At 27.3% G+C, this 13674-nt stretch overlaps 1 protein-coding gene across 1 annotated transcript in view; it reads left to right on the forward strand.

Moving 5' to 3' along the window:
* LOC129987800 (small subunit processome component 20 homolog) overlaps window positions 1-13674 on the forward strand; it is a 59965-nt gene that overhangs the window by 33962 nt on the left and 12329 nt on the right. The window contains exons 38-50 of the mRNA XM_056095740.1: window positions 1006-1292; window positions 3289-3419; window positions 3585-3733; window positions 4588-4727; window positions 5713-5869; window positions 5955-6053; window positions 6947-7114; window positions 8976-9139; window positions 10314-10449; window positions 11194-11310; window positions 11521-11691; window positions 11780-11911; window positions 12039-12149. Of these exons, the coding sequence (XP_055951715.1) occupies window positions 1006-1292; window positions 3289-3419; window positions 3585-3733; window positions 4588-4727; window positions 5713-5869; window positions 5955-6053; window positions 6947-7114; window positions 8976-9139; window positions 10314-10449; window positions 11194-11310; window positions 11521-11691; window positions 11780-11911; window positions 12039-12149 (1962 nt within the window). The remainder of the gene's footprint in view (window positions 1-1005; window positions 1293-3288; window positions 3420-3584; window positions 3734-4587; window positions 4728-5712; window positions 5870-5954; window positions 6054-6946; window positions 7115-8975; window positions 9140-10313; window positions 10450-11193; window positions 11311-11520; window positions 11692-11779; window positions 11912-12038; window positions 12150-13674) is intronic.

Raw genomic sequence — 13674 nt, forward strand, 5'->3', positions numbered from 1 at the left:
AAATAACTAATATTTTAAATGACAATATAATATATAGCAGTTGCTATTAATTGTTTTTAATTCAAACTTCTTATATGTGTTTAGATATTTAGTACTATCATTTTTCACCTATTTTAAAATACAAAAAAATAATATTAAAAGATTCAGTCTAATTATAATGATTTTTTTTTGGCATCCAATAAAAATGTATATTAATAAAATACATGCTGTTGATTTCTAAATTTTTGTGACATGAATTTTAATACCATATCTTCAAGAATTATTATTGTCTAGGACTAAAAATAGACCTTTTAATTTATAAATTGCTCATTCAGTAGATTTTTATAAATATGTATAGTTAATTTTTGTATTTTTAAAATGTTATATGTTATCATAAATAAGTTATTGCATACTATATTTCTCTTAAATAATATTAATGTGCTTTTCCTAAGTGAAATTAAATTATTTACTTACTTCAAGTCTAATGTATTTTTAATGGGTTCTTTTGAATAATTTGATAAAATACTTTTTATAAAAGGTATTCTTGTGAAATTGTATAAAATAATCTCTTTTTTGGTGAATGCTGTATATATTTTCCAAGTAGCTTACCAAAAAAAAAAAAATTCTGTTATTTATGATTTTTATTTAATAAAAGAAACCAATGTAATAGATTGTGCATATTTGCCAGAGAGTGTATTATGTTTTTATAATTTTAAACATTATTATTACCAAATTTATTGCTATCAATAATTCCTTCCTTTTATTCGATTTTGTAAATCCAATATTTTGTGTTTGTTTAATCTTTATAATTGTATCTATAAGTAATATAGACAAAGTTCCTTTGGCTAAATCTTCTTGCATGTATGAAATTTTTAATAAATTAGTTTTGGAAACCCATTTTCATTGTAATTACATAATAATTAGAATTTTTCTAGCTTGATTTTTGGCATAATTATATTTTTATAATTAATACAGCATGAGAGATTTTCTTGTTCACTAGATAATTTTTCTGAATTTTCTCTTTAGGTTCATCGACGATCAAGAGCACTTTTACGTTTTGCTGACCTCATAAGGAAACAATGTGAAAACAAAGAAACTATCTCCATCTATTATCTTACTTCTTACATGATACCAATTGTGTCTTCCTTTTTATTCAATTCAGCATATAATAAGCATGTTCATGTGATTGATGCTGCTATAGAGACTCTTTCATCTATTGCTCTTGCCTTACCTTGGCATCAGTATGAACCTCTGCTAAAGCAGTATTTGCAGATGCTGAGTACTGATATTGAACATCAGAAAACCATTATAAAGTAAGCGTATTTATATGGCTTTTAAGATTAAACTTTTGTACCTAATATTAAAAAAAAATTAATGTGTTATACATTATTTTTCATGATTATTTTAGAATTTCAAAATTGCACATTAATACACTTTGCTTAATTTAAAATATTTTGAAGGCTTGTATCAAGTTTATTTTAACTTAAAGTAGTTGTGAAAGTTTCTTTTTCTATATTATAAGAACCATATATATATATATATATATATATATATATATATATATATATAATCAAAGCAGTCAAACTGTGTAGATAAGCAGGCGCTTAGTTTTTCTCAAATTGCTTACTTATATAATTATTTTTACTGTAAGCGATTACATAAGAGAACTGTGTAAAATGAAATTTAGTAAACATTGTCATACAGACAGGAAAGACTGAATAATTCAACAAATATCAGGCCAGAGAACTGCCAGATTGATGAAAGCAACAGATTAGTAGAAGTTCATTTAGAATAAAAATCATAATGGCAAAATGTATATTTAGTGCAAAATATGTTACAAAATTATAATACTATATGTAAAAAAAATATGAAATATATTTCAAAATTCTGTTGTTGATGTTATGCCAAGGTCAGTGAAATCCACATACAGTTGTCCACATTGTCTTCCCTCTAATGTTCCTCACTTGTTTATCTGAAAATGCTGGACTGTGTGAAGGCTCAGATTGGTGCAGAACTGTGTTATTAAGAATTTACTGTAATTTCTTTTCTTTGTTGTTATTATTATTTATTTTCTAATATCCATTAGAAGGACTGAGAAAATTTATATATTAGAAACTTCAAACAATAAAAATTTTTATATTAAAAAAGTCTAAAAATTGAAATTTATTAGTCTTTTTTGTATTTGAAATGAATTTGTTTAGAAAAAACTTTAGCATTCAGTATTTATTCATATTTGTTTATATATGTTTTGAATATAACTGTAACTTTTTTGCCATTTTAATCATTTGAAATCTGTTGCCATGTAGTTTGTTATCTTATTTTCTGTCTGAAATTCTTATTTTATACAGTTTATATATATATATATATATATATATATATATATATATATATATATATATATATAATATTATTTTGCTTGGTAGCTACTGTAGGGTATAGTCATTCATCGTTATAATAACAATGACAAGCATTGTTTCCGAAAATGCTCTGTTGAATATATTAAATGGGGGCCTTTATATTGAGAAATGGTATAAATATTACCACATGGCAATCATTTATTCAAAGAGTGAAAGACTATTTTTAAAATGATTTTCAGCAATTTTGGAAAAAGCTCATACCACTGGAAATAAGCAGGTGTAATTCATCAATATGGAATATGACCTCATCTGACACCAACACACATTTTTCATCTGTTGTATATGTTACCTGCTGAACTATTTGGGTTTAGGAAACCTTGGGGTATATTGCCTGTTCATGTGTCTGGGGTTGAGTCTGGAATTCTAAGGGAATAAGTTACAGCTGAATTGAGATTCATCACAAAAAACACGACTCTGAACTATTCTTGTTAATCCCAAAAAAGATTCTCCTTACACAGACATATTATTTCCAAACATTGATGCACTTTTTATGTAATCTATTTAACTGATTTTCATGAGGCTAAGGGTGCTTGTCTACTTAAACGGGGTTTTCAGGTATTCTATCATCAGCATTCCCCACTAAGATTAATATTTTCAGAAAAAATTATGTAAATGTTACTTTAAACATTACTGTTTGCAAATATAAATGCGGATATAACATGGGTACACTGTCTTATATACTCGGCCTTTCTATTTCTCTTACCTTCAATACTCATTCCTGAGCAGTAAAGATAAGAAAACTTAATCTTCAGTGCAATTTTCTAAAATGCAGTTTTACATAAATTGATTACTTCTTTTATCTATCATATTAAATTTTTATTTAATTAAATTAAGTGTAATATTTTATTAAACATTATGAATTCATCCTTAGAATGTCTTTTTTTTTTAATAGAATTATAGTAGCTCTTTTGAATTCTTTTCATTTTGAAACATCATCCAAACGACCAGCTCCTGTCTCTGAGGATCCAGTAATAAAGAAGCCTGCCTTAGAATTAACAAATGCTGAGTCTATGGAAACTGAAGGTAATTGCTTGCAATTATAGAAATAAATTTTATTTTAATTTGTTTAATTAATTGTTTTAAAAGAATTTTTCTGTTAATGGATTCCTAGAAAATATCTCTTAGAAATTTTCTTATTTATTTATTTATTTATAGAAAATTCGTTTTTTATTTATTTATTCTCACCAGGAGAAGCAGAAGGTGCTGAAATGCCAATTCAATCCATTTCTGTAGATATATCAAATGATGTTGTTGGAGTTTCTGATGAAAGCTTTAAAATATTCATTTCTATTAAAAGAAACATTTTGCCTCTATTGCATCGCTCATTGATGAGAAAGGTGAGTTTAATTAATTTAATTTTTATTTCATTTAATTTGAGTAAATTAATTAAAGCTATGTCCAGTAAAAGGTCTAGCATCACCAAACATATATTTTTATTCTTTGCTAATTAAAAAGATTGTTATTTCTGTTTGAATTTCTTATGATCTCTTTACATTAATTTTAATTTTGTTGAATTCCATATATATTCAAAACTTCTAAAGCAGTTTTAGATCTGTTTGGTTCAATACCTGTAATGTGTATAAATAAAAATTATATTTCTTAATTATTTTTGTTAAAAGAAAGTATACGTCAATGCAGAATGTTATAAGTTCATAATAAAGAAATATAGTTTATCTTTTAAAAGCATAATACTCAATACTTCATAAACATAACTTTTTTATGTTTTAAAGTAACTATTAATTTTAACATTTTTAGTTGCAACATCTACATCTTTTTAAATATATTAATGTCAGCTGTGTGTTTTGCTTTTTGGACAAAATATATAGTTTAGAGTTATTCATAATCGTTAATGGTTAACTGAAATATGTGCTTTCACAGATAGAATTTATGTGATTTGTTTTAAATATTTATATTTAAATATATTATATTTAAGTATTATATTTAATATTTTAAATATTTATATATTTAATGAGTACTTTTCTATAAGAATAAAGAGTGTTTTTTATGGTACTAATCGCTTAAAAAGGATAATGGCTGCATATTTCTTCTTTTCTAAGAGTTTAAATTTATATATATACACTGCTGTTTAATAAATAAATATTTAAAATGAAACTTTTTTTAATATCTTTTCAAATTAAGTATGGCTTTTTTTTTTTTTTTTTTTTTTTTTTTTTTTTTTTTTTTAACTTAGACTAAGAGTGAAGATGAACATAAATGGGCTGGAAAGCATTACTCAGAAGATGAATACATTTTGCGAGTACCCATTGCTTTAGCCATGGTGAAACTTCTACAAAAGCTTCCTACTGAAAGTCTAGAAAAGAATCTACTTGGGTAAATAGTGCTTGAGATGTATGATTAATATATATTTAAATATATGTTAATCATATATATCATACTTGTTTTGTTGTTTTTTTCAATCTCTTTAATCAGAATAACCATTATAATGAAAGGTAGAAAATATTCATCTTAGTCACCAAGATTCAAAGTTAAAGGAGGAGGGAAACTCAAAATTCTTGGAAATAAAGTTATATTGCAGTATTGCATTGGATTAGCTTAATCACTACATTCTCAAAATTAAGTTGAGGATTTTTATATTAACATACATGCATATAGCATAAACAAAGTAGAGAGGAATTAAATGTAATTTTACCCTTAGAAATTTGATTTTCCAAATAAAAATTAAAAATATATAAATATGTTCACAGCAGTAGTCAGATAAACATAAAAAATAATAATAACAAGAATCACAATACATATTTTGTATATTGATTATTTATTTTTAAAAAAAGCAGGTATCAATTTAGGTATTTTAGGCATTAAGGCCCTTGATTAAAAATAATTATATTATTGTAAAAATAAGATATTCACCTATCTGAAAAGTACTTTTTTATTTTTCTGAAAAATGAAATGTGTCAAAGATTCTTTCTGCTACAATTTTTCTAAAAATATGTCACTCATTTAATACAGCAGGAAAACAAAATGTCATATTATTTGAATAATTTTGAATACTGATGTTTATTTTTTAACTTTTGTTCACATAGAACATTGTGCAGTGATAACATACATGAAGCCATATTTTAAAAACAAACCAACTGCAAGTGTACAATTCGATTTATCAGTCTGGTATCTTTGAAAGTTAGGGTGTTTAAAGGTTAATTTTAACATTCAGCAGAGATTCAGCTACTTTTCTTTAATAGAATTTAGAAATTTGTCATTTGCCTATTTCTTGAACATATCCAAATTCTCTTATGGAAAATTTCATTATTGTGTAGTCTACAGTTTATTTCAGCATTTATAATACTTTAAATATCTGCAGAATATTTCTCAAGATGTGTGATTTGCTGAAAACAAAAGCTGAAAGTATTAGAGAGACAACTAGGGAGACTCTCGTAAAAATGATGGATAGTTTAGGTCCCAAGTACTTCAGGTCCCTTTTAACAGAAATGATAGGTGTTATGAAGCGAGGATATCAGGTAAAATATAGATTCACATTTCATTATCAAAAGATATATTAATTTGAAATTGAATTTTAATTAATGGAATGGTTCTTATATTTAGGTTCATGTAATGATTTTTACCATTAATGCTATTCTACACAAACTGACAGAAAAGATGGGACCAGGAGATTTAGATAGTTCCGCTGCAGATCTCACTCGGGTAAGGTGTTTTGAAGTTGTTATGTTAAGGTTTATATGCATATCTAATATGGAAAGTATTCTTCTAATCTAAGACTGGAATAATTCAATGTTTCATTTTTTTATTATTATTTGTTTTGCATGTATAAAAACTTTTACAAAAAAAAAAGTTGCTAGGAAAATATTTAATTTAATCATTAAATACATTGAATCAAAATAATAAATCATAGTGTACCAAAATCTGATATAAATGTTTCTCTCTTCAAAATAATGTTCAAAATTACTTTCAAATTAACATCATTTTTTATATGATTCAGTATTGTTTCATTTTTATAATTTTTTTTCAGTTGATAATAATTTAGAATATAAGTTAATCAAAGAAAGTTAAGCAGGTTAATCAAAGGAAATTAAGTCTGCAAATAAAATTAATTTTATAATATCAGTTTTTTAATTAGCAATATGATTTCTTTCATGTTTTGTAACAGATTTTTATCATAGCACAATAATACTAAACTGAAAGTTTCTTGTAAAATCGCTATTTATTATATCTAACCTATATGTATGCTCTAGTCTTCATTCCTCATTGCAATTTGCTAGATTTGATAGGGTTAAGAATAATTGATTGAATTTTATCAACTTTGAAGAAATTAGGCATTGGAATGAATTGAAGAACCTATATCTTAAATTTAAACAATAGATGATACTAACTATAACTAGCTCGTGTTTTAGAGTGTGTTACATGAAAATTGCTTTATCTTTTTTTTTTATCCTTATAGGGCATTCTATGTTTATCATTATTTACAAAATATTAATAGTGTGTGCAGGCGTGTGTGTGTGTGTTTTCACCAAGTTGCAACATGTAATAAACTAGGCTTATATTGCTGTAATTTTTTTATTATATATGTATTTTTTTAGATCTGTGCAAATGAATTATTCTCTGACATTGCTGAGGAGAAAGAAGTGGAGAAGATCACTGGAAAGTTAAAAGAAGCAAGGAGCATCAAAAGCTATTCAATTTTTAAAATTCTGAGTCAGTTTGTCTCAGAAGAACATTTGCTAGAAATTATACAGCCATTGAAAGAGGTGCAGTATGATATTTGATTAATTATTACATTTCAGCTATTTAAATTTTAGCTTTTCATTCAGGCTCAGTTGTTTCATTAAAATTTACATTACAAATGTGTGATTTGTTTAAACATTTTGCTCCCTTTTCCAAAATGTTGCTTTCTTACTTTTATAAATAATATATTAATTTTTCTTTTCATATAATAAATTTCGTATGTATCTGGCTGAATGGTATAATTAATACAGGATGTTATGTTACCTAATATTAAATATATGAAAATGTATAAGGTCCAGGTGTAGAAAATTATGCACTTTTAATAAATTTGGGACTAGTCACTTCCTTTCTCATAATTTTACTTAATTCATATATTATTTACAGACAAATTATATCTTAAGACACGTTGCACAATCAAATATCATACATGTTGCTCATACTTAATTAATATTTGCTTTATCAAAATACTTCCTAAACTGATTAGAATTTTTTTAAATTAAATTTAAATGCTTTCAATGAATGTTAATACCAATGAGAGAAGTTTTAAGGCAGTTTCAATATTTAAAAAAAAAAAAAAAAAACTTATAAATGATTGGCTAATACAACTGGATCATGATGAATTGAAGAAAATGGTTTACTCAGATACATATATGATTAATATTTAATAACTGAGAGTCTTAAATACATGAAATCATCAGAAATAGATCATTTGAACTTGTCAAGCTAGCTTTAGTAGTCTCATTTGAATTTTCTGCTCCAATCCTTCATCATAGAAGGATTGGAGCAATACAACACAATATGGGCCTTGGTCTTTCCCTTTCCATCTAGTACCACATCAGCATAATTCTTCCATTATTATTTGACATCATTCTAAGTATATACCCAATTTATGCCCAGTGCCATTGTTTAATTTTCACAAAAATAGTTTTGGTTGGAGTTTTGTTATTCTATTTAGCATTTGAAATATTAGTTGACCAATATGTCTGGAAAGCATTTAATTTATATTCTTGTGATTTAGTAAATTTCTAAACTTCTCTTCAACAAAAAAGGGATGGGAGATTGCTAATTCTGCTGTATTAAAGCCATAATTTTAGCTTGCTTCTTATTTCAAACCTTCCAGAATCTATACTTTATTTTAAATGAATGATGACTAGAAACGTAGAAATAAGACAGGAAATGAAGTAACAAGAAAAGAGAAATACCAGTTAAGTGATTAGTCCAGTAGCTTCTGAAAGCCCACTGCACTTGCAAGTAATTGATCGATTTAGGGAAAAAAAAGTTGAAAACGCTTTTCTGTGTTTGAATTTAGAGGCACTCGAGATTTAATCAGAACAAGTCTAGCTTGGAATGTTCGTCTTGGAGGGGAGTCGTTCCTTTTTTTTTTTCTATCTCTCACTAGACGTCTAGAAGTTTTGGTTTGCTTCCTTGACTGAAATACATATGTTTTATTGAATACTCATTTTCTTTTGTTGGAAGTTATTCTTCGGGAGGGGGAAAAAAGGTATATGAGAAATTATTATTGCATGTAAAAGATTATCAACATTGCCGATCGATTATTGCACTTTTTATTTGATATTCATTTTTGAATAAGCATTATTGAACTGACTGGGAAAAGTGCATAATGAGAACTCTAACAATTTTTTCTTATTAAATTATTACTTCAATTTCATTTAATTTTCTATTGATAAATCTGCAAAGAATTTATGCCATATACTGGTTATAAAATCCATTTTCAAGAAACATCATATATGGATTTTAAATTAAAAATTTTAATTTCAAATGAGTAAAGTAAAATTGCTATCTCTTGGGAAATATTCTTTACTGCCTTTATAATTTCTAAGCTGACAGTCTGTGTATGAAGGTATAATTTTTGTATCTTTCCAGGAGGTCTCAAAGCGGCACAGTCACAAAATTATGAAGAAGGTATCTGAATGTTTGAAAAGTATAGCTCAAGGTCTCAGTAAAAATCAAGGTGTTGAGGATAAGAAACTTCTCGTGTTCATTCATCTTATTATAAATGAAAGTATGCCAGGGTTGAATAAAAAGAAGTAAGCATCATTCCTCTTATAAAAAAATATGCATAAATAATCCTTTAAAGATTTTTCATAGCTGTGAATTTGCAATATAGACTTCTGTTTTCATTTGAAATGTTTTAGAGTGATTTACATATTTTATTATACTTATGCAATCAAAAAATAGTAAAGAAATTTAGTTGAATCCAATGAAATATTAAATTATAAAACAAATTTTTGTAACTTTTACCCTTTTCTCTTCCTTCCTTCTGAAATATTTGGAACTTTCCCATAGAATAAGAAGTATGCTTTTGGCTGAACATACAGTGAAACTTTTCTTAATGAGCATAATTTGTTCCTGAATTTTGCTCATAATGTAAAACACTTATTAAATAGAACAATTTTTTTGCAGAGAATCAATGTAAAGTGAAATGATATGTTCCAATGTGGGAAAAAAATTATAGTAATATTATTTATATTACTAGCTTTTTTAAAAGAAAATTATCTAAAGAACTTGTGCTGAAATGAGACAGTATGATAATGAGATTCAATAATAGCTTCATAAATTTGTAACATGCATAGTTACTGCCTTATCAAGGTAACTCTTCTTGACATACAATACAGCAATTTTCCCATCTTTGTTTTTATCATGTTGCTTTGACTGCTGAAGTTTTATTTAACAGAAACAATGGTGAATTTTTAGCATTTTCTGATTATAATAGGAATTATTCCTTTCATTTTATCATTTGTAACTGCCAAAGCTAGTATAATGAAAGATTAGGACTTGACAAAATATTTATTTAGGGAGAATTCCAAAGTTATAATATTTACATTAGTACTAGGTGATAGGAAAAATTTGTTACCCTTGCCCTTTTTATTTTAAATTTTCTGATCAAAACTGTGTGTTTTTATAAATTAAATTTAAATTTGTAATAATTTAATAACTCTTCGTCAGTTTATTATTTCTTTGTTAAATCTACTTTCATACTTTTATAATACTAATTCATACTCTTACATTTTTGGAATTCATTAATATGCCATATGCTTCTAATAAATGCTACTGAAGCTGTAATCTTCCAAATTTTGCTATACTCTTTAAGAAATTAATAAGAGGATTGAATAAAATAATTTTTTAAAGATTAAATTTCAGAATATATATATTTTTTACTATATATTATATGAGATGTCCATTTTTCAATCTTATTTATAGACAAGAAGATGCTACTAAGCCAAAGTTTGAACGTCCTGACTGTCTGCTAATACCAAAAGAACCAGGAAGGAGTGGTCCTCCTGCCAAGTTAAATAAGAAAACTTCTGATCATGTATTTGTGGAATTTGGTTTACAAGTAAGTTTCTATTGAAATACATTGCAATGCAATTGCATTGTTAACTCTTGTATAATCACTTTTTTTTTTAAATGCAAAATAATGGCAACAAGGAAAAATCATTTACTTTAAAGGAACAAGCCCATAATTACATTTATTTATTTTTAAGAATCTTTTTATGCTATAAAGTTGTATTCATCTAAAATTATTTTATCTTAAAGGAAAGGGTCAATCCAATTGCTTTGCAAATTTCTCATTTAGATTTAAGTGTAAAGGCAGATGAAATATTTCTTCAATTTAAGATTTAAAAAATCATTCTTTTGAATGTAAAGAAGATCTATGGATTAACCTCTTTTGATGCTGTTTATGTTTTCTTTTATTTGAATTGTGATAAGTCAAACAAAATGTATTATTTGCTATTAGATGACTTATGATTAAGCTACTGAAATGGTTTAAATATTCTGATAGCCTTGTATTGAGAATATTGCTTTATATGCTAAGCTAAATATTTATCATTCCTTGAAGTACAAGTGTGAAGTAATTAATTGAAAATTATATGATAAATTTCTTTTACTTGTTTATTTGACTTTTGCTATTCTAAATTCTTATTTGATTTGAATATATATGAAGTATCATTACATGTGTATGGAAAATTTTCTCTATTTGTAAATATGCTTGCAAATTCTAAACATAATTACATTTCTTCTCATTAAATAGCATTTTTTTTTATTATTATAATATGAAAGTATTTTTCTCTCCCTTTAGCTTTTACTTTTTTCATTGAAAAAGGATACATTTGATAAGAATAAAAAGGAAATCCTGGAGATGTTAGATCCTTTTGTTGCTCTTCTTGCTGATTGTTTAGCATCCAATAATGTAAAGGTTTGTAATTTGCCTTTTTTTTTTTTTTTTTTTTTAAAGTTACATTTATTTTCCAAATTTGTCTACATTATTTTTCTTTTACTTTTCAAGTAAAAATACCCTCCAAAAAATGCATATTTTTAGAGATACTGTAGTTATTAGTGTTGCCAATGCTATAACTAGAAGATTCTGTTTTCACTTTTATTTATATTGCTTTTTTTTAATTTTCAGATTATAACTTTAGCACTGCAATGCTTAAAGCCACTTTATAAATATCCTCTTCCTTCTTTTAAAACAATTACGAGGAAAATTGTGAACTCTCTGTTTCTTATTGTGAATAAGTATGCTGCAGTTGGAATGGCTCAGGGTGAAAATTTTGAAATGGTTGTAATGTGTTTCAAGGTAAGAATTCACTGCTTTAAAAATTTTTGATATCTTTTTAATAATTTTTCACTTAATTTTTATTTTCTAAGTTCTTGTTATCTTTCAGCTACTTACTGTTCTTGTGAAAGATTCTCAGTACCATGTCATGAATGAAGAACAGCTTAAATCCTTACTGAGTTATGTAGAGCAAGACATGTATGACTATTTAAGACAAGCAACAGCTTTTACACTGTTGAAGGTATGTTATTATAATAATAGGTTGCAATTTATTAGTTTTTATGCTGATTACTGCAATTATTAGTTCTTATACTAAGTACTGCAATTATTAGTACTTTCTTTAATCAACTATTTTGTCACTTACTCAGGCAATTTTGTCTAAAAAATTACAAGCACCGGAGCTGCGAGGAATATTGAGTAAAGTTGCTGAAATGTCTATTACTTCTGAGCAAGCTCATGTCAGAAATCAGTGTAGACAGGTTTGTTTAATTTTTTACATTTTATTTGATTTGATAATTGTTTATGCATCACATTCATATTGTAGAATTATTAATGTATGATGCCAAAGATAGTTGGTTGTCAGATGTCTGTTATAAACTCATAATATTATTTGTAAGGATGGGGGGAGAGGGGGTATATGCATGCATGTACAGGGTTAGCAAGAAATAAGTTACCGACTTCATAGGGCTCTTAAATGTATTCTATTGGTCCAAATAAGATAAAATTTCAACTACAGATTATTCAAATGATGCACTTTACATTTATTAATTTAAAAAAATTTAGTACAAAAATTCACCAATAGATGGCGCTGTAACACAAATGGCAGTTATTTGCATATATTGAAAATATGAAACATAATTTGTGTTACAACACATGTATATTACCATTTTACTTTCGATAAAAAGAAGGTGGATTCTGCACAAACATTAGTTTCTTCTCTGTTAATCATGTCTACATTGCAACAAAAAACGTTTCTGGTGAAATTGTTCTACCAGAACCAACAAAACGTTGCAACTCTAAAGGAATTTCGTCGTATGAAGCAGATACAAAGAGGTTCAATGTCTCCAGTTGTCCTACGCAAGATGATGCAGAAATTTGAAAAAACTGAACAACTTGGCATTCTTCCAGGTAGAGGACAAAAAAAAAAATCCCGTCTTCGAGCATCGAAAATGTTGCGACCATGCTTGTTGAAGCCAGCAGTCAGTCGCCGTATAATAGTGTGAGTTTACCAATTGTTTCCTCTGTTCTAGATATGCCGCATTCAACTGTACGAAAAATCGTACGGCAGATTTTGCATTTTTATCCATTCAAAATCAAGTCTGTGCACCTGTTGCTAGATGGGGACTTAGAGGTCCGTAAAACCTTTGCTCTTCAGTTCCTTGCTCGAATGGTGGTTGACATAACTTGGCCATGGAACGTTCTGTGGAGTGATGAGGCTCACTTTTGCCTCAATGGACAAGTTAACACCCGCAACTGTCGTATTTGGGCAGAGGAAAATCCTTACGTTATCCGGGAACACCCCTTGCATCCTGAAAAATTGAGAGTGTGGTGTGGTTTTACAGCTACCTTTGTCGTTGGACTGTATTTGTTTGAAGAGATAACTTCCAATGGCATCCAAACTTGTTCCATCACAAGACAACGGTATCATGATATGCTGAGGAATTTTGTAATCTCACCTCTTCTATAGCGTGGAATCCTTCAAGACATTATTTTCATGCAGGATGGTGTACTACCTTATTTGATCCCTGTGTAAAGCGATTGTTAATACAGCATTTCTCAGAAGCACATGTTTTCAGCCATCATTTCCTAATAGCATAGCCACCTCTCTCGCCAGACATCACCCCGTGCGACTTTTGGTTGTAGAGTTATTTGAAGCACAATATCTACCGTCAAAGGCCATCATCTCTACCAGATCTGAAGGGCAACATTCAGCGCCTTATTCTTAATATTCCGGCAGATACACTCCGGTCATCTATAGAAAATATGGTTCCTGATTAGAGTATA

Source organism: Argiope bruennichi, chromosome 10 (genome assembly GCF_947563725.1).
Source record: "Argiope bruennichi chromosome 10, qqArgBrue1.1, whole genome shotgun sequence".
NCBI lineage: Eukaryota > Metazoa > Arthropoda > Arachnida > Araneae > Araneidae > Argiope > Argiope bruennichi.